Genomic DNA, 21,215 nt, shown 5'->3' on the forward strand with positions numbered 1-21,215 from the left:
AAAAAAAACAGACCCTAAAAATGAAAATAAGATCCAGACAATATTACAGTACACTACAGCTTACATTCATTGATTCAAACAAGCCAGCCTTTAGATCCTTCTTGTTGCGGGCACGCCGCCGCCATAGATAGATAGCCATGTACCTGCTATAAATAGGGTAAATTAAAAGTATTAGAGAGGCTGATACTCCTCCCCTGGTACCTCGCGAGTGGGATACGTGGGCTGTAGTCGTTACATTCGTTTTAATCGGCCTCCATCTAGAGTCGCCGCAGATAATAGTCCACGGTGCCCCCCTTGTGGTGAGGAAAGGGTTTATGTCAGGCACTTGACGCTGTTCCTATCACCATGGCAGGTCCCGAGTACCTGGGCCTCGATGCCGTAGGATGGAATCGCATGACATCGACCTGGTGGGATAAGGTGCGTGGTTGCTCAGATGGTCGCGACGGGCCCTTGAATCTCTTCCCTAACGTTGTTTGCGCAGGTTCTAGCATTCTGCTTACTAGCCACGATCGTTCTTGGTTCACTCTTTATTCTGGGTTACATTGTGTTAAAGCTCCATGGGATTTGGCAGGTATGTGTTTCTTCGCAATCTTCTAATACACTGATGCCAAGCCACCCTGCTCATCTTTCCTCAGAAACGTCATCAACTCTCCGAGGTCCCAAGTGCCATTGTACGCTACTTCGATCAGCTGAAGACTGGAAAGTCTTCTTCACCCTTGTCCGAGAAATCGGCCAAACGCGACCTCAAATCTTTCGGTGTGTTCCTGGGGGATTTCTCGAACCCACCTACTCCAGCGGAGGCACAACTACTTTCGCAATGGGATGTTCTTGTCGTCGACCCCCTTCAACCGGGAGTCGCGAATGCTCTCACCGGCCACTGCACCTCTCCACATGTTCTCGGCCGGCTCGAAGTACAAAGCCTGGTGCAATCGGATGCGAGTCGCAGCAACGACGAAGTTATCCAAGCTCTGACCACGGTGGTGCAGACCCTGACAACGAAATTCCAGCGCCAACCGGGAGGATCAACTGCTCCTTTCCACGGCGTGCTCCTAGCCGAGTTCCACGCCCACTTCCAGCCCGTCGTTCTGAACGAGCTCATCAAGTATATCAATGACCTGGGACTAGACGTCTGGCTCGAGCTGGCCCCGCCAGATTATCTTGGGGAGAAGCAATGCCGCGAGATCAACATGCAGCAGGTGCGGGGAATTGTCTATCGCAACGGCACCATCCTACCAGATGGAGACCGACGCAACTACTTCCAGATGGCGGAGATGCGGGCTGCGATGCGTGTGGTGGCGGCGCAAAAGGCTCGGGGAGATTCGACTCTAGCGATGTGGGACAGTGTCGATGATGGAGTGACAGTGTCGCACCATGTCATTGGGCGCACGTTCAAATGGTGCAACTACAACAGTGCAATGATCTACATCGGACCTCGGGCAGGATTGACCAACGCGGAGATTGCCGTGGCTGAAACGGTTCTGCATGAACCTCTCGGGGCGATGATGTGGCTGAAGCGCGGCGAGGTGCTCGAAGCACATGACGTATGGCGCAACAACAACCGAATCTCCATCTCCCCAACATCATCAACATCTCCTCTCTTCGACGCCCTCGATTCCTTCATTCCCGATCTCAACACCAAACTGTCTCTGCAGCCCCCCTCAACTACCAGTCTTACTCTTCCAAGTCCTGGTTTGTCCGTCAATGGTCTTGAATGCAGGGTTGCCGACGAAAATCCTCACATCGATCCTCTGTCGTTTTCCCCCGATGGCGCCACCTACTCGGAACTCGGATGTTTTCATCTCGGCTTGGACTGTACCTCACAAAACATCACCGATGTTCTCGAAACCCAGCGCCATCTGCGAGACTTGGACCTGCTCGAACGCCTCAAGCCGGACCAGCTTCGGGGTTTCGCCGCTTCAATCCGCACTCTCCAGAACGCACAGGATACCTATCCCGACCTCTCCGATGCCATTGCAGCCACTAAAGAGCTTGTTGACCTCCTGAGTGTCAGCAAAGGTGATGACAATGACCGCCTCCGAGTCTACGTTGGGCTGCACTCTGGCTTCCGCACGCGTCTGGGCACTCAAGTCTGGGGTTTGCTCGATCTCGATCCCCACATTGGTATGCTGAACCTTTATGTCAACGGCAAGACGCTGGACCGCACTGGAACCATTTTGCACGCCTATCTCTCCGGTCGCGGATTCAGCCGCACTCAGTGTCTGATTATGGAAATGGTCTTGGCCGCTGAGAACCAGTCTCTGTCCAAGGACTGGAATATGCCTCAGCGGTGGGTCGAAGACATCGAACAGCTCACCCCCGCTGAAAATCTTGCTTGGCATCGGCGCTTGGCCGCATCTGAGGGCAGTGGCTCTTCCATGCTCTGTGCGAAGCTGCGGGCCTGTAGTGAGTACCAGCTCGTGGACGCGCCTTCTCACGCCCAGCGCCGAGCCTTGACCTCCAGCGCGTACCTCGATGAGGAGATTTCCGCTGCAGAACTCGTCGCCTCTCGGTTGGCATGGTACCAGGAACAAGGATGCTGGTCTTTGGATCCCGAGGTCGCCACGGCACTGTTCCTGGAGATTGATGCTCGGTTGCCTGAAGTCTTGGTTGACAACGAGGCGGATATCCTAGCAAGGCTTCAGGATGTGGCGCAGACCACTCTCCAGAAAGGTCGGATTGATGCGAGTGCGGACTTCTTCGCCCTTTGTATCTTCTGCGCCTTCCGTCGCCTGGCATTGAATGAGATCTACTTGGAAGTTCTGGACCGGAATCCCCTGCCGAATCAGGATGCAGTGCAGGCCTCGTGTTTTACCGAGATGTATGCCTGTGGTGCGCGCACTGACATGTACTTCGACACGACTCCTAAGCGACTGGGAAAGATTATCTGGAAATGGTACCGGGCATATTATCACAAGTACCAACCACCCCAACGGGAGGAAGGCTTCACAGAGCTTCCCACAGCATACGCTTCCATGAATGTCGATCTCGATCCTAAAGGCGACCGAAATAATATTCCCTGGCATTATAGGTTCACCTTCTTGGGTATTTTTGCCGTTCCCGCGCTGATTGATGTCACAATGCTCACCACCGTCGGCCGTGGTCTTTACCTTACCACGTACATGAGCGACGTGGACAAGACGCTGGCCACCACCGCCCTGATGTGCGCCCTGCTTGTCTGTGGTGGCTTCGGCAGTTGGATCAGCTCTGGCGGTAGCTACTATCTCTACGCGATGGCCTTCCCTGCCATGAGCATGTTCGTCTTGACCCGGTTCGTTGCTGGTCTTGCGGTCGCTCTGGTTGGAGGCATCATCGCACTTATTGTTGTCGGTGTGGTCAAGGGAGGTGCAGCTGGAATTCTGTTCTTCCTTTACTTCGTGATGCTTTCAACGTATCTTATGACTCTTTCCGCCCTCTCAGTCTACCAGCTTCCAGGCTATTCCTTCCAATCGGTAAGTTCTCATCAAGCCGAGAATGATGACGAATGTACCTAACATTTCCAGGGACGAACTGTGATCATGACGTGTATTCCGATCCTGTTCATTTCACCCATCGTCACTTTGTGGGTGCATCACGATTCGGTCATCTATCTCTGCTTCCTTTTCCTGTTCCTAGGCTCGTTGCTGGTTGGCGCGCGGCGCATCATGGGTGAATGGAACAGCTGGTATCTCAACATCCCCACAGTGACCGACACCCAAATCGTCGAATGGTACTTGCAAAAATGCGTCCCCCCCAGCGAGAGTCAGAACGAGAAGGTCAAAGACTTCGGATCGGATGCACGCCAGGCCTTATATGCTCGCGTCAAGAAAGAGCGACACCGCCACTTCTGGACCCGGAAGACAACCGATCCGTTTGTCGCAAAGCTCGCTGGCGGCTACTCAGCGACCGTCTTTCTTCTCGGCTGGTACTGCCGCTACTCTCGGACGAAGATGCCCCTGCCCTACAGCCCAACATGGAACTTGCAATTGAGAGCTGCAGTCGACACTATGGGCGAGATGCAGAAAGGTCTCAAGCTCCATAGCGCCTTTCTACACTGGCGTCATACGGGTGCAGACGTCTGGTGTGGTATCCTGTACTTTGTGGTTGCCCTTTCCGACAAGTGGAGTGCTCTCTTGACGGGCGAATCCATCGTGGGATTGTCCGCAGCAAACAGCGCTACATATCGACTCACTGTTGGTTTTGCGCTCGGCTACTACTTGTTAGGTGCAGTCATCCTTGACGCGGTCTCTCAGCCTCTCTGGATATCGGTCACCAAGCGCACGCCCCAGCCCGTCTCTTCGCTCGCTGGTCTACGTGAGGTGTCCCTCACTGATGCTAACGCACGTCGGAGGTTGTATTGGAAGAACCTGATGAAGTTTTTCTTCCTCCACATTTGGGGTGTAGCGATCACGCTGGCCATCATGTGGACATTTGAAACTGCCAAAATCTCGGTCATAATGTTCCTGGCCTATGTTGGCTGCTACAGTGGTCTTCTCTGGTACCAATACAACCGGATCTTCAGCGGACCTCATGTAGCCCGTGGGCTAGCTATCAGCGCCCTGATCGGCTTAGTCGTTGGCATCATCCTTCATGAGGTCCTTCCCGCTTTCCAATACAGCAGTGTTATCGGGCTGGGCAGTGGAACGTGGGCCTGTGCATTCTACACACTCTACAAAGCCGATATTGGCTTGTCGCTGTTCAAGAGTTCTCCCGAGGAGAAGAGTGTTGTCAAGATCAAGGACACTTCAGTCACCTACGGCTTCAGCTCCCTCGAACCTTTCCCTGACCTGTCGCAGTCCACACTTTCTCAAATGTTTGACAACATCACTTTACTTTCGGACGAATTCCGGTACAAGCTTGACCCATCAACTCATCCAGGTGTAGAGGTTATGCAGATTCTGCGCTCTGAAGACCCCAAAGCTGATCTTGTCCGGGCTGCATTCCCCGCTGCAACAAATATTATGAACCACGCAGCACAGCTTTGGGAGAGCGGAGAGACGACAGTGGAGTTAGTCTCGGCTGCCCACTTGATCCAGCCTGAGCAGAAGGTTCGTGTTGTCTGTCGTCGTACCGGCGAGCGTCTCCACATTTATGTTGTTGTCGGTCCCGACCTTGTCGGCTATGACTGGGTCTCGGATATCCGACGCAACTGCCAGGCTATTGCGGAGGCTATCGTTCAGATGACTGCCGAGTTCCGTCTTGGTATGTCTCATGATCACGCAATGTTTGCTGAGCTTCTGGCTGTACATGGGCACGCTGGCCACGAATTGGTCCTTCCCGAAGGTGTCAAGCGTCAGCTCGAGAATAGTTCCGTGGAACGAACTCGCGTGCTGAACTACTCTTCCAAGACGATTCTCCGTCACTTGCTGCTTGGCGTTGACTGTGATATCGAATGGGATCTGTTGCCTCAGTATGCTCGATCGTTCCTGCTTCGCAGGTGCTTGGGGGAGCCGTGTCGCGTTTCTTCCCAGCAACTCGATTGGCTCGAGTCCAGAGCGAATGCTGCAGAAATACTTCGACTTGAGGAGTACCTTGCTCGCTGGAACCTGGGTGTCACAATGACAACTTCTGTCACAAAATATGCAAAGACACTGGAGGCCCAACACCGGGGTCTTGAGCAAGAAGGCTTCCTCAGCAACAGATACGACAGGCCCATCCGGGACATCCTCGCGTTGAATGCGGAAGAGTCGAATGTGGGGATGGGCGAGGCTTTCCGCATGTCACTTGCTCGGACGAAGCAAATCTGGAACGCATGCATCAAGTTCATGGTTATCGCTTTGGTTGCTGATCCCGAGTACCAACGAGAGCTTGATTTCATGCTTCGAGGACAGCCCCTGTTTTTCGCCTGGCCGGTAACTGTCATTCTCACTGCTGTGTGGCAATTCTGTAAGATCCTGCAGCGCATCATCATTCCACTCGTCCTGGTAAGACAAATTCATCTTGTCCCACAAGGGGGTTCAGTTATGATGCTAACATTCAATAGGTGCATGGTCGCGATAAGGTCTCCACCCTGTATCGAAACATGCAAGGTTGGAAGACTGTGATCTATCACAATCGTGTGGAAATGGAAGGCCTCAGCGGCGTTTCTACAGGCTTCTTCCGGACCGAATCAGACGGCACGTTCAAACTCTATCAATACACCGGAAAGCACGACCAGGAACCTAGTGACTACAAGAGCCTGGTTGCCATCAACGAGTACAACGCCAAGCTGTTGCTCCTGGGACGACAAGAGTATCGTGGTCAGGACCTGATCAACGAATTCAAATATGAGTATGCTCAGGACGGATCCAAGTCACGCTCCAAATTGCCTATTCAACGGCAGTGTACCCAAGGCAAACTGGAAGGCCAGATCGTCCAATACGACAAGCGTGGATATATCACTTCCGGATCTGCCATGCGTGGGGTCAACGCGATGGAGTTCAAGTTCTACTACCGCAAGGGAGCCAAATTCGACGACGAACTGCTGCGCGCTGAGTATGAGTTGCCACACATGAAGATCAAGGTTGCCTGGTGTATGCCGCCGCCTAATCGTCCTGAACGGCTGGATAAGTGGATCCCGTATCCTCGCGTCACAGATGCCACCTACGTCCAAGGTGACGACAAGCATAGAGCTACATGGACGTATGATCACAAGTTCCACCCTATAATTGCTACAACGATGAACGGGGAGGACGTTGTTACCCCGGCCATGATTCAAGAGGACTGGTTCCATGTTCTAGAGAAACCAACCAGGTGCAGCTTCGTGGACGACGACCCGCTTCTCTCCTTCTCCTCCGTGAAGGTGAACCTCGCCTCGCGTCTGCTCGGAACTAACGTCAAGAAGTATCCCATCCCTACCTCGCGCGCTCGTACACATCTCTGGAAATCCTGGAAAGCGAGCAAAGAATTCGATGCTATCACCGCGCGATGGCTGGATGAGATCTTGTTGCGTGCTGATCGTGTCCTCAAGCCCTACTGGCGCAACCGTGACTGGGGTCGGCTGGAAGTGGCCGGCGACTACCTTGAGGCACGGGCCGATACGGTGCTGGCGCGTGTCGATATCGATCCGGAGATCAGCTCGTGGACGCCGATCGCCTTCAAGATTGCGGATCTGTCGAGTTTCGGCGTGGGCGGAGAATCTCGTATCAACACCCGAACTCTATCCACGCAGATGCAGGACACGGACACGGAGCTTCATGTTCTTGCCATGGACACCGGTACATGGCCCAATGAGCCAGGTGGTGTTTCCGCCTGTAGGCGAGATATGGTCAACGACTTGAAGGGAATTCGCTGGCACATTCTTGCCGAAGCCGCCAACGACTTTGGTGTGCCGAGGTTCCAGATCGAGCGAAACGTGCAGTCCCTGACGGTCTTGCCGCAATGGGGTCTTGACTTCTTGAACCCGACGCACGGCATGTTCCAGAACTACCTTGATTCAGAAGTGGTCCAGAAGATTCATGACACCAAGGTTGCGGACATCGAGCGCAACTTCATTCCTATTCTCGCCAGCCTGGTTCGGTGTGCCCGGACAATCAACAAGACACGTGCGCATGTTGAAGAAGCCACCAAAGCCTTGGTTGACCTGAACACGTACTTTGAATCTTCGCGCAACTGGAACGATGTCTGGATGAGTGACACCGTCAAGCGCGCTTGGCGCGAGCTTTGGCTGACTGAGGAAATGGACGGCGCTATTCCTGTCTCCGAATGGTGGCATGCCGAGTTGCCGACTCTACAACAGCTGGATACAGCTCTCGACATGTGGCATCGCTGTAAGTAACCTTCTGGCTGTCTTCCAACGCACAGATCACTAACCATCTTCTAGATCTCTTCATCTTCTCCGTCCCTGTCCCCGACCGCATTCCGGACGTGTTCCAAGCATCGCACCATTTCACGGGTGCCAACTACGGTGTGCTCTGCAAGGTCAAGCGCAAGTGTGCACTCCATGTTTGGGATCACTGCGTCAGTTTCCGTGAGATGACTACCTTCCTCTCCGCGGCCGTGTCATTCGACTCCACCTTTGTCAATTCCACCCTCATCTCTCTCGGCCATCTGTCCTGCGTTCTCATCGAACACCATGCGGACGTTGTCCTCCCTTGCGCCGAGTACTTCAACCCTGGATGGGAGATCGAACTGGGAACGTGTGAGGGTGTCTTGGAGCATCGCCGGGCCTTTGCACGCAAGATCGATCCGGTGGTCAACGGTATCACGAACATGGAGAGGTACAAACCGATCGAGAAGATCAAGACGGAGACACCCACTGTGGTCATGTTGTCGCATATTCGGTAAGTCTCCCTTCCACGGGTCTGGCACTAATATTGGAGGGGATCATGTTAACGCGACACGCAGTTACGTCAAGGATATCAAGACGGCCATCATGGCCACGGACTTGATTGTCAACCAATGGGGCTTCAAGGACTATCGCCTGCACATCTACGGAGATATGGAGCGTGCGCCAGGCTACGCCTCGGAATGTCAAGAAGTCATCGCATCGAAGTCCCTGCGCGACCACGTCGTGTTGAAGGGTCTGGGCAAGCCGGATGTGGTGTTACAGGATGCTGTGAGTATTTTCCCTTTCGCGTAAATCTTTTAGCCCCAACAACATCACTAACCGTCCGCCCCAGTGGCTGTTCATGAACTCGTCGACCTCAGAAGGTCTACCGCTCGCCATGGGTGAAGCCGCCCTCACCGGCGCGCCCGTGGTGTGTACCGACGTCGGCGCGTCGTTCTGTGTGGTCGTCAACCGCGAGACCGGCAAACGGTTCAGCGAGGTCGTCCCCCCGAACGACGCCTTCTCCCTGGCATCCGCCCAGATCCGCGTGATGGCCCTCCTCGGTGAATGGAGCCAATTCGCCGGCGACCCGGAGGGCTTTGTGCCCCCGACGCTGGGCCTGCGCCCGTCCCCCGAGGAGGTGCAGGCGATCTCGCAGCGCATGTACGCTAAGCAGGAGGAGCGCCGCCAGTTCGGCATGCAGGGCCGCGACAACGTCCTGGCCAGCTTCTCCAGCCATCGGTACCTCCGCGAACACGAGCAGATGCTGTGGCTGGGCAAGTACCAGAGTCTCAGCTACTTCGCGCACGGCCCGGCCTCGATGAGCGGCTCGTCTAGTGGCTTCTTCAAGGACACCAAGGGCCGCGTGACCGTCGAACAGGTCGGAGATGCCCTGCTCCCGCCCACGCCCCCGTGGATGGGCGGTTCCCGGCGGACTCGCGGCAAACGCTTTGAGAGGTTCAGTTCGACTAGCACGCAGTCCCTCGCTTAGGTGGTTTTTTTTTTGTGTTGCGTTGCATTGCATTGCATCAAGGTGGATGGATCTCATGATTGCACTTGCTTTAGTTGTGGAGATTTGTAAATACGGGCCATCTATACGGTTCTGGTCTTAATTAGCATAATCATAATTTACGATTGGGTATTTACAAGAACCCTCGTGACGAGAAACTGGCTGTCTTTCCTGGTATTGAACACGTTATCGGAGACTTGGAACCGGGGGCAGAGTCAGTAATTTCACCATCGGTTGTAATATGTGCTCCGTAGGGCCGAGTGGCTAGTTGCTTATGTATGTGACACCATTGCTTATCAGTTGGCCGTGCCCCTTTGACCGTCTCTTACTCTTCTTGATTCTGCCTGCCCAGTATCCTGATACGATGACTGGGTGGCAGATATTGCATGGCCTCCGAGTTGCGTACCAAAGTCCGACGGGCTGGTCGATTGATTCTCAAGCCTGCGAAGGTGCGCCGTAGCTTGACCACCCACATTGGGTGGGGATCAGGGCGAGTTGACCAGTTCTATTTATCTCCCAAGTTGGCGGTCTAGTCGAGCTTGCTCCTCATGCGATCGTAGTTCACGACTGACTCCAGCAGCGTTTGCGTTCCCAGGGCACTGCAGGGTATCAGCTAAGTCCGACCTGACCGAAACACAGAGCAACCAGCACTTACCAGTCCTCAGGTTTGCAGTACTCCTCCGGATGATGGCTGACGCCCTCCTTACAGGGCACGAAGATCATGGCCGTGGGGCAGTGTCGGCTCGTGTAGACGCTGTCATGGCCCGCGCCGCTGGTGATCTCCAGCCAGCCGTCGGCGCCGACGAGCTGCGTCGCCGCCTCCTTGACGGCCGTCAGGCAGTTGGCATCGAACTGCACGGCGGGCGAATCGGTATCCAGTGTCCACTCGAAGGCGACGCCCTTGCCGTCCTCGCGCGCGATCTCGTTGAAGGCGGCCAGACATTCGTCCTGCACGGCGTGCACGACGCGGTCGCGCGGGTGCCGGATGTCCAGCGTGAAGGTCACCTCCGCGGCGACGGTGTTCGTGGACGAGGTCGGCGGCAGCTTCAGCACCCCTGTCGACGCGAGTGCCCCGTGTCGCCGGGCCACGGTGTTCGACGCCGCGATCATCTTCGCCGCCGCGAGGACCGGGTCGCGCCGCGCGCTGAGCGGCGTCGTGCCCGTGTGTGCGTCGCGGCCGGCCACCTTGATCGTCAGCCACCGATATCCCTGCGCTCCGGTCACGGCGCCGATCTTCCGGTTGGCTTCCTCCAGAATGGGGCCCTGTTCGATGTGCAGCTCGAAGTGCGCCCCGAGTGGGTAGCCCCTTGGCGAACAGGGGGTGTCGCCCAGGAAACCGTGGCGCTCCAGCTCGGAGCGTAGTGTCACGGCGGGGTCGAAGATATCCGCCAGTTTCCAGGCGTTTTGGATGGGGATCTCGCCGGCCCAGACGCCGGAGGAGCACATGGATTTCGGGAATCGGGCCCCCTCCTCGCTGTGATGCGTTAGATCGAGTCATGGTGTGGGGAGCGGCATCGATTGGTGTGCTGTGCTGTACTCACTTGGTCCAGTTCACCAGTCCGACGTCGAATTGGGTCTGGTAGCCGTGGTCTTTCATCGTGCGCAGCACCTCTAACGCGGCGATGACGCCCAGAATGCCGTCGTACCGACCCCCGCGCGGTTGCGTGTCGAGGTGACTGCCCATTGCTGTCATGGGCGCCGAGGAGTTGAGAGACCCACGTTGTCGTGCGAACATGTTGCCCATCTGGTCGATGGTGATGGTGCAGCCCAGCTTCTCGGCTTCGTCCAGCAGCCACCGGCGGACTCGGGCGTCGTCATCTGTCAGGCATAGTCGGTTCATGCCGGTTTCCGTGGGGCCGCTATCACTGTGTCAGAGATGCTCATACTCGACAAGTCGAAAAGTCTGTTATGATACTCACTCGCCATATCGATGAGCTGCGCCCCATTGGCAGGTGTGATGGAGAGTTTCCAGCAGGCGATCGGAATTGATCTTCAAGCCGGAACCGGCGTGCGAAGACAGCTGCCGCCGGAAGCTCGTCGCGGTCAACCCCCGAGAAGAAAATGAGGGCTTGAACATGATTGTGTTGGCTCTGAGCGACGGCGGATAGGATTTCAACTGACAGCGCCGATAATGGGCAATTCGATGGTGAGGTTGGTGGAGGCTGGATGGCTTCAAATATTGGAAGCTGGTCGCCGACCGTAGAACAATTGCGCCTTCCCGCGACCGGCGCCTTCTTGCGACAATCCGCTTCTCCTCCACATACCCACACAAATTGTGGAGATTGAGAGGGCAGAAAGAGAAAAACAACTGGAACAAAACAAAAAAATTGAAGAGTGGCCTTTTTTCAATGGAGCCGAAGAGAAGGATTCAATGCCGAGATGCACATGTTGTCAAAAGGCGCAGAGTAACCGCCAGCCGGGCCGAAGCATTTATTAGAAAGCCAACAACCGCCGCCTCGCATCAACCTAACTGCAACAAGTGCACTTTATCAACATGGCACCTCAACGGCGATCCATCTACATCAATTCTGCTCCTTCGACGATAGTGTCGCCGCCCGCGGCCCAAGTCCGGGCTTTTCATGAGCAGTTCCCTGGATACCAGGCCAGTCCTCTGGTGCCCTTGCCCGAAGTCGCGCAGGCACTCGGCGTCCGTGCAGTGTATGCCAAACAAGAAAACAATCGTTATGGCCTACCCTCCTTCAAAGTTTTGGGAGCCTCATGGGCCATTTACCGGGCGCTTCTGGCACTCCTCGACCTCCCCCTTGAAACCTCCTTAAAAACCCTCACGGAGCGCATCCGGGCGGGCGAGCCTTTCACGTTGATGGCCGCCACGGAGGGAAACCACGGTCGCGCAGTGGCCTGGGTGGCTCGTCAACTATCTCTACAAGCACGCATCTATGTCCCTCGCACGATGGTCGCGTACACCCAGGAAATGATCCGGTCGGAGGGTGCGGATGTTATCGTAGCCGATGGGGACTATGACTATGCCGTGCTGGAGGCCGCCAAGGCATCGCAAGCGACGGAAAACGCAATCCTAGTACAAGACACGGCTTTTGAAGGCTATGAGGAGATCCCTGCCTGGATTGTGGAGGGCTACTCCACGTTGATGCACGAGGTAGATGTGCAGCTACAGGCGCTGGGTCAGCAAAATACCCTGGTCGTTTCGCCTGCGGGCGTCGGATCGCTGGCTCAAGCGGTCGCGATTTATTCCAAGTCGCGCACAAGCCCAGCGACTTTCGTGGCTGTCGAGCCGGACACTGCTGCTTGTCTGAACCTGAGCCTCAAAACAGGCGAGTCGACCTCGATCGTCACTAGTCCCAGTATCATGGCCGGCATGAACTGCGGCACTGTGTCCTCCGCCGCCTGGCCGGTTCTGCAGAAACTTGTCGACGCCAGTGTCACAATTTCGGATTATGAGAGCCACTGCGCCGTCCAGTACCTTGCATCAAACGGGGTAGACTCGGGTCCATGCGGGGCGGCCAGTCTAGCAGCTATTTGGCGTCTCAAAGCAGAGCACGATTCTCCCACGTACTTTTCTCCGGACTCGGTGATTGTATTGCTGAGCACTGAGGGTCGTCGTCCATACCAGGTCCCGGAAGATGTCTCGTCAGATGACCCGATTGTGTTGACCCAGACCCTTACACGAATTGACTCCTCCAACCCAACACTGTCCAAGGCCAAGGGAGCAGGCGAGACAGATATCGTCAACTACCTGTCAGCGTGGTTTGCGCATCGTGGCATCGAGCATCATCGCGTGGAAACCAAGCCCAGCCGTCCTTCTGTGGTCGGCGTCGTCAGGGGAACTGGAGGGGGGAAGTCTCTGATGTTCAACGGCCACGTGGATACCGTGACCTTGAGCACGTATGAAGGAAACGGACTGAGTGGGCATCTTGGCGAGAAGGATGGCAAACAGGCGATCTTCGGTCGGGGGGCGCTTGACATGAAAGCCGGAGTCGCCGCAGGACTGTCTGCATTGGCGAGCGCTCAGCGATCGAGGCTTGCCGGAGACGTGATCGTCACTGCCGTGGCGGATGAGGAGGATGCCTCGCAAGGCACGATGGATGTGATCCAAGCTGGATGGAGAGCCGACGGGGCGGTGGTGCTGGAGCCCACTAACCTCAGGCTAGCACATGCCCATAAGGGATTTGTATGGGTAGAGCTGGAAGTCCAAGGACGCGCAGCGCATGGCTCGAACCCTGCGGCCGGTGTTGATGCGATTATGAACATGGGATTGTTGTTGCAGGCCTTAAAGCAGTATCAGCAGCATTTACCAGTCGACGAGGTGCTTGGTCAGGCATCGCTGCACTGTGGAGTGATCAACGGTGGGGATGAGGTATCCTCATATCCCGCCAGCTGTTCATTGACCGTCGAGTTCCGGACTGTGCCCGCACAGACAGAGGAGATGATTCTGAATGAGCTACGAGGCCTACTCACTCGAATCCAAAGGCAGAACGCCGAATTCCAGTTTAGCGAGCCTCGTATCACTTTCTCGCGGCCGTGCCAGTACCTGCCTGAGAGTCACCCCCTTGTGCAGCAAATGGTAAAGATCAGCAAGACGGTTCTTGAAGAACCTGTCCCCGTGGTCAGTGTGCCATTTTGGTGCGATGCTGCCCTTCTAACACAAGCCGGAATCCCTAGTATTGTCTTGGGTCCGGCTGGCGAAGGATTGCATGCCAAAGAAGAATGGGTAGAGGTGAACGGTGTGCGACAGCTGACAGAGATGCTTGAGAGGTTGAGTAGGGAATTTTGCCAATGAGCTTGAATGTATCATAGATCACTTAGGGATGAGTCCTTGAAGGTAGACAGTTGCATTGGAGTGGGTGTGTTTACATGTTTACATGAAGGAACGTGGAAGAAGTAAGTAACTTAGTTGATGGCCAACTCTGGACCGCTGCCTGAGGCCTCCATGATGGATTAGTCAGCTTTGCATGGCGGGGGCGCCGGCGGGGCATTTGATGTAAGCCCAATTGCAGCAAGCGGTGAGTATTACACCGCCCTAATCTGCCTTTCGGCCTCGATGACTGCACCCACTCACCCGTCTCTTCTCTCTCTCTCTCTCTCTCTATCTCTTCCTCTCTCACTCCTCTTCTTTAATTGATTGAATTCCAACCTCGTCGCGTCTCGTTCCTATCGATCGAGACTGATACTTTCCTAGATGTAATCTCCATCTGCTCGCCTGGCATTCTGCGATGGATGAGCCCTTCCCGTTCGATGACCAGCTTCTGTCTCCATCCTTCGAGAGCCTTCTCGATGAGACCAACCATTTTCTCGATCAGTCACCAGGCTCGGGCGCATCGTCCTGGAATCTCGCTCCTTCCCTAGAAACCAGTAATGGCTTCTTGGACTGGGAGCCGCTGTCAGACAATGCAGCGTCTTTCGCACTTCCTATCGACCACTCGTCGTTCGACAACCCTTTGCAGCAAACGGAGCTACCTGACGCCCTCTCCACCGACAACCTCTCGCAGCACGATACATTGGCGTCCTTTGACTACTCACTTGCAGCAGATCCTCCCCTCCCAGTTTATTCAACCCGTCTCAATGATGACTTCGTCAGTGTCTCCCAGTGGCTGGATGGTGCCTATCGACCCCCCGTGCCTTGCAGCTACTGCCAACGCCACCGACTACAATGTCTTATCCTGCGCACCACTTCCGCGAATCCTAACCCGGTCACCTCGTGCTCCAGTTGCGTCGCGCTTTACCGGGAGTGCAGCCTCGCACAAGGCGAGAAGCGCCAGGCTGCAGGATTCGAAACCATCTCCCCAGTGTTCGGTCATCTGCACGGCCTCACAGAAGAGCACGGCGGAGGAACTGGGCCCTCGGAGCCCGGATTCGAAGCATCCGCAAGGGAGACGGACAATGCTCTTCAGGCTGAGACGCAAGTGAGGCCGCGCTTCTCGCGCAAGGGGGCCAAAGTTCTGCGCGACTGGTTCAATCGCAATCAGCACTCCCCCTACCCGACCGATGAACAACGCGCCGAGTTCGCCAGTCAGACTGGCTTCACCGAGCGACAGATCTCAAATTGGTTTGCCAATGCCCGCCGACGCCGGAAGATGGCGTCACGCACGCTGCGACCCAACCCCGCCACTCCCTCGCCTCGCGGCAGTTCCCCCATGCCTATCTCGAGGTACGCGTCTTTGACGCCTATGGAGCGATGGCAGAAGTCTCCTCCCGACCAAGATCCAGTCTCCCCAGCCGTCATCCAGAAAGCTATCGCCACTTCGAGCCTTCCCCCAGCAGCAGAAGGTGACTTCAGCCGAGACGAGCGCGTAGAGGCGAGTCGTCGCGGTGACGGTCATGCTTACTCAATCTCGAGCGTGGAAAGCGGACAGTTCGAGAGTGCGCGATCCCAAGCATCGTCCGACACGGCATCTTCAGCGGCCTGGAGTTACAACTCGGATGATCATTTCCCATTCCCGCTGTCCGATAAGCGTCGACGCCGACACTATTCTCGACGCAGGCCCTCATCCACCCACTCACTCGGCGACCTCCAATACCAATGCACGTTTTGCTCCCGATCCTTCAAGAAAAAGCACGACTGGTGCCGCCATGAGTCAAGTATGCACCTTTGTCTTGAGTCGTGGTTCTGCACTGTTGATACCACTACACCTGATCATCTCGAGCCAGTGGAATGTGAGTTTTGCGAAACTCCACGGCCCTCGCCTGCGCACCTAGAGTCGCACGAATTTGACGTCTGCGCGGATCGGCCGCCGAGCGAGCGAACATTCGCGCGCAAAGACCACCTGATCCAGCATCTCCGGAAGTTCCACCGGTGCACAAAGGTGTCCGCAGCGAGGGTCCAGGGGTGTCGCTCCACTCGTACAGCCGTGACGAGTCGGTGTGGGTTCTGCGATGCGGAGATGCAGAGTTGGACCGAGCGGGCGGATCATCTGGCGGACCATTTCAAGAAGGGCCTGCGAATGGATCAGTGGGCGGGTGGCTGGGGACTGGATCGCACATCGCTGGCGATGTTGAGAGATGCTACCTTGCCGGCTCAACGCTCCTCCGATTCGTGACAACCATGTCCTTGAGTGGGAAGAATTCGCGACATTCGCACCCTTCTACCAGTGTCTCCACAGAAATAACCGATAGCCCGGTGTAATATCCCAGCCAGTATTGCTTAGATCATCATGTGTCATGAACGCATCGCGGGTCATTCGAGCTCTAAAAAGCGGCCCGATCCATGAGTGACTCTCCACGGGCCTCCGACCAGCCGTAGCAGCAACGCAGCGCCCTGCATCCTCCGCTCAGTCGACACCACTGGAACAAGGATCTTTTCAGACTTAAAGCCTGGACACTCTTGTTGGGCGAGTGCGAATCTAATTACTCGTCAGCTAGACGCTCGGTGCGTGAGATTCGTCCCTTGCCATCATGGTTTATCCATCTTTAGACAGTAAGATATATATCATTGAAACAATGCTTGTCGTTCAGTCACTAGGCATGATTACGTTCCATCTCAGCAGGTGACCGCACAATCTACCTCATATGACCATATTCGGTCGCAGTTGATATGTTCTGTACAGTACAACAAAGTCTCACGCAACCACTCTCCGCACAACATAAAACCCAGCATACACTAATTTCGGTTGCATCATCTAGAACTGTAACTGTCATTTTGTACACACACACACACATATATATATATATATACTTTCACACTTATCTACAGATGAAGGATAATGTGACAAGGGAGGTGAGCGGATCAGTCCCGGAGGCTACCAGCGCAGCCATTCATGTCCCCGGGAGCTGCAAAAAAAAAACAATGCTTTCTAGACCGTGTATATCTAGACTTGTGGGGGGGAATACTGGTATCGTGTATCATATCCAATGATTAGGTAATCTTCATAACTTTCTTCAGCCCGCTCAGAGAGACGGGCTTGACCAGATACTCGTCCACTCCTGCGGCCAGCGCCTCTTGCTGCTGGTCCGCCGAGCCGAGACCGGTAACCGCGATAATGCGGGTGGGGATGAGGCCCATTTGCTTTTCGTACTGACGGATTTGCTCGGTTGAGGTGATGCCGTCCATCACAGGCATAGAGATATCTGAAGCTTCTGTCAGTCTCATCTGTCGCCTGGCAATGGGCAAAGAGGGGGAGACACTAACCCATGAGAACAAGATCGTGGCGACGAGTGCCATCTTTGTAGGTATTAAGGGCGATCAGGCCATTGGAGGCCGTGTCGTAGCTGCAGCCTAACTTGCGAATGAAAGTGGCGAGAATCTTCCGCGACGGTTTAGCATCAGGTGAACGGCAGCACGGAACACAATACTCACCTTAAGATTGATATCATTATCGTCCACGATGAGTACATGTACATCTTTCAGAGGTTTGGTGGGTGCGGAGGAAGAAGGCGGCTGATGGGTATCGAGTGGGGGGGTTGACGCCGGTGGCATGCTTTGGAAAAGATCAGGAGTCGGGGAGAGTGTAGGGTCCAGCGTTGGGGGAGACAGCGGGGTTTGACACGGGGTCGGGTTCTTGATGTAGTCGTAGAATAGAAGGAGGATGCGGTTTAGCACTTCGTCAAATTTTCGAGGTCCAAACCTGGGTGGATGTTAGTGGATAAATAGCGGGTGGGATAGCAGCCAAGTCTTACGGTTGTGATACGCGAATCATGTTCGGTGCCATGGTATCCCGTATCAGATCCTGATTGCTGTCCAAGACGAGGTAAAGTCTGAACCCGCCTGGAGCGCCCATTGTTGGCTGTACCTTGCCGGCAGCCATGGCCTTGCTGAGGGTTTCCTCCTCTATCACGACAACTTCCCCCTGTGCATCGTCTAACGACTCGGCCTGGGTCAGAGTCCAACCAGGCTGTTTGAGCAGCACCGAAGTCAGTGAGCTGCGAATTGCCAGCTTACGCTTGGCTTCGGCTGGTAAAATCCCAGTCGGCACGTCGCGAGGATGTGGATAGCTGTCGAAGCCAACAAGGGAGAATCTCATGGGGGCTGTCGGCACAACAGGTGGTGATACTATGCCTGCGCCTGGTGTTGCACCCCCGTTGCCTGAAGCCATAAGACGAACGGGGATGTAAATATCCACCTGCGTCCCTATACCCAATTCACTGCGCACATTGATGTGGCCATCAAGGGAGGAGACCAATTGCCGGACAATGCTGAAACCCAATCCCAGACCTTCCGAAAGAGTATCTTCCTGCGCAAATGGGGAAAACAGCTTGTGCTTCAGAAAGTCAGGAGCAATGCCACGACCGGTGTCGGTAACAGTCAGATGAGCGAAGATCGACTGGGGGTCGGATTTCCGCCGTGCCTTGGAAAGTGATACCTCAATGAAACCCGCCTTGGTCCATTTCAGGGAGTTTCCAAGGAGATTCATGACGATACGCCGCCAAGCCCCGGCTACGGATTGCACCGTCCACGCCTGTCGGTCTTGCACACGCACCACTACCGTCAGCTCTCCATCCTTAAGCGCCGCATTGGACGGCGTATGCATGAGGCGGCGGGTGAGCGGGTTGATTGTCCGACCCAGGCGCTGACCAGTATACTGCACATCGGTTACTTCCTCGATCAGATCATCGAGGTCGAAAACGGTCATTAGATTGACCGGCGAGGAATTAGACGATTTGTCGACCGCGCTCTCTTCCCCAGTGGTCAAGTTGTTGATTTTAGCGAAATCAAGGCTGCAGTCGTTAGTAGCGTCCTCGGTGCGATGGTTACGTGTGCGGGGCGGGGGGTGAAGATCCACTTACAGATGGTTCAATGTATCAAGCAGAGTCAAGCCGCAGCTCTGGACCATACTCATCCAATGCGATTGAGAGGGGTCCAGCGGGCTCGTTTGCAGCAGTTCCGCGCTAGCTAGGATGCCATGCAATGGGGACCGTAATTCATGGCTCACCGAGGAGATGAAGGCGGACTTGGATCGCTGGATGGTGGCCCAATCCACCCGCGCCACCTCGGATATGATAGAATCGCCGAAGACCTTGAAGTAATGTAGTTCTTCCATGTCTAGTGCGCGATCACTGCCCTGTGTCCAGACAAGTGTTCCCGCCAGCCAGCGGCCGCGGTTCCAATCCCATAGCGGGTAGAAGAGCACGCAGTACGCGTCGGGGAAACACTGTCTCAATTCATGGCACAGGGCTGCGACGTTCATCCGTTGTACATCTGAGGCTAAGTTGGACGCCTCCTCCGAGGGCGTGACGGGATTGGATTGTGTCGACGGCGTGGCAGAGGCGATCTCGTCGTGAAGGTTGATAAACTGGCCATGCGGGTAGGCGGCCACGAGACGATTTAACAAATCTTCTGTCACTGGGTTCGGGTCAACGGATGAGGCTGCCAAGGGATGGCGCGCCTCTCCTAACACATCGCAGGGTCTCTCCGAAGCCTTGGAAAGCGAGCCTACACCAGGCAAATCCACTGGGCTCGGATACGGATCGGCGAGAAACTCCGGGTTGGCGGTGGTCGGAAGGGGTTCCCAGGAGCCTGAATGACCTGGACGGACCCTGTCGTTGCATTAGCTTACCGCATTTCATACTATCACTGTCGAAAGATCGAGGCTTACACTCCAGAATTGCTCCGAGAGGCATCCAAGAACATCACACCATCCAAGTCCATCGAGTCACGCAAAGTGGCACTGGCTCGGGCAAAAATGCGCGCCAGGTTATCCGAGATACTCGTCGGGGGGCGCACCGACACGGCGGGAAACTCTGAGCGGTCGGACGCTCCGAGAAACGTGTCCCGCGTATCGCTCGGCTCATCATCTCCACCGGTGTTCGTGGACCGAGTCGCCGGGTTGATCGAGGTTGTTGCAGTGCTCTGTTCTGAGCACGTGACCGCAGAGAAGAGCGATGTTAGCTCCCCAGTCAACTCCGAAGCAGTGGAGGGACGGCCTGTCGGTGGCTCCGAGGGGTCGGGAGAGGTGTCGGTCTCAATCCAAGCTGGCGCTTCGGAGTCGGTAGTGGAAGGGGGTGAGTCCGTGGGCACCGTCACAGGGGGCACTTCGGTCGGGTCAAAATCGGAGTGGCCTTTGACGAAACTCGTCAAACCTTTGACCAGACTTTCGGCGCGGCGATGATAGTGGGCGATACGGACATGCTCCAGATGCCGGGAAATGGCGTCGGCGATTTCTCGGAGGGTGGCGACATCGGCATCTCCAAAGTGATCGCGCGGGTGGTCGTCCACGATGCAGAAGGAGCCGAGCACGTAGCCAGCGGGGCTGTAGATGGGGACCTCGGCGTAGAAACGAAAGTACGGCCAGCCGACGACATACGGGCGATCTTTGTAGAAGTCTTCCTTGGTGAAATCTCGGACAATGAAGCGGGATAGGTTGGCGGTCAGATTGGGGGAATCGACGATCTTGGAGGCATCCTGGCCGGTGAAGAGGGCGATGGAATGCGGACAGACGCCCCAGATCAGATCGAGCGTGCGCACACCGAGGTAGATGCCATCGTCCGGGTCATGTTTATCCTTGTCACGCAACGAGATGGATTTGGTGGCTTCGGCGACGATATACTGATTCACGCCGTCGATAATGGAGACATAGGAGCGGTTACATCCGAACCGGTATACACCCAACTGGGCCAGTGCTGTGAGGGTGATATCCGAGGACAGGCGAGCCTCGGGAGGAACATCATCGTCGGGAATATCAACGTTGGAATCTTGCTGATCGGTGTCGTGGCCGAGTACCAAGCGGAGGACGGGTTGATCGACAGTACAATAGTATCTGTAGGGTTGGAGTTGGGAGGATCAGCAGCAGTTACGATGGGTTGATTGTAGGGGTTGTACATTGGAGCAAGCGAACGGAGGTACCTGGATAGATCACGAATGCGCTCTCGCTCCGCCTCTGGGTGTTGCAAGGACGCTGCCATCGCGCACACAGCCCGTTTCACATCGCCTACCTCGCAAAGGGCGGGGGCGAAGAGAAACGAGCGGCGGAGGAGGCGAGGATTCAGCGATGACCCCGATCCGATCAAGTCAGAGCTTTCGAGTCAACGCGAAAAGAAATTGAGATGAGAGAGAATAGATGCGGGGCGAGGGGG

The 21,215-nt window shown here is 55.5% G+C and overlaps 4 protein-coding genes across 4 annotated transcripts; 2 read left to right on the forward strand and 2 right to left on the reverse strand.

Annotated features, from left to right (window-relative positions):
• The first annotated feature begins 196 nt into the window (after positions 1 to 196).
• BO72DRAFT_449409 (glycosyltransferase family 4 protein) lies at positions 197 to 9,310 on the forward strand. Its single transcript, XM_040945016.1, has 8 exons — positions 197 to 417; positions 482 to 571; positions 636 to 3,449; positions 3,501 to 5,900; positions 5,960 to 7,724; positions 7,778 to 8,237; positions 8,302 to 8,512; positions 8,577 to 9,310. The coding sequence occupies exons 1-8, from the start codon at positions 346 to 348 to the stop codon at positions 9,213 to 9,215; spliced, it is 8,451 nt and encodes a 2,816-aa protein (XP_040799993.1). The 5' UTR covers positions 197 to 345; the 3' UTR covers positions 9,216 to 9,310.
• Positions 9,311 to 9,410: 100 nt separating this feature from the next.
• Positions 9,411 to 11,518, reverse strand: BO72DRAFT_157501 (M20 family metallo-hydrolase). The gene is made up of 4 exons (XM_040939278.1): positions 11,153 to 11,518; positions 10,775 to 11,092; positions 9,889 to 10,707; positions 9,411 to 9,832 (listed from the first exon to the last, which is right to left on the reverse strand). Exons 1-4 carry the CDS (start codon positions 11,308 to 11,310, stop codon positions 9,763 to 9,765), a joined length of 1,365 nt encoding a protein of 454 aa, XP_040799994.1. The 5' UTR covers positions 11,311 to 11,518; the 3' UTR covers positions 9,411 to 9,762.
• A 209-nt stretch (positions 11,519 to 11,727) lies between these two features.
• BO72DRAFT_460109 (uncharacterized protein) lies at positions 11,728 to 16,246 on the forward strand (the record flags this gene model as incomplete). Its single annotated transcript, XM_040946448.1, has 3 exons — positions 11,728 to 13,964; positions 14,007 to 14,090; positions 14,389 to 16,246. The coding sequence occupies 3 exons, from the start codon at positions 11,728 to 11,730 to the stop codon at positions 16,244 to 16,246; spliced, it is 4,179 nt and encodes a 1,392-aa protein (XP_040799995.1).
• A 595-nt stretch (positions 16,247 to 16,841) lies between these two features.
• Positions 16,842 to 21,044, reverse strand: BO72DRAFT_407316 (two-component sensor protein histidine protein kinase; the record flags this gene model as incomplete). The annotated part of the gene is made up of 7 exons (XM_040942352.1): positions 16,842 to 17,273; positions 17,335 to 17,449; positions 17,503 to 17,770; positions 17,823 to 18,860; positions 18,930 to 19,679; positions 19,739 to 20,899; positions 20,986 to 21,044. The coding sequence occupies 7 exons, from the start codon at positions 21,042 to 21,044 to the stop codon at positions 17,062 to 17,064; spliced, it is 3,603 nt and encodes a 1,200-aa protein (XP_040799996.1). The 3' UTR covers positions 16,842 to 17,061.
• Positions 21,045 to 21,215: the final 171 nt, after the last annotated feature.

The sequence above is a fragment of the Aspergillus fijiensis genome, assembly GCF_003184825.1.
Source record: "Aspergillus fijiensis CBS 313.89 unplaced genomic scaffold BO72scaffold_33, whole genome shotgun sequence".
Lineage (NCBI taxonomy): Eukaryota > Fungi > Ascomycota > Eurotiomycetes > Eurotiales > Aspergillaceae > Aspergillus > Aspergillus fijiensis.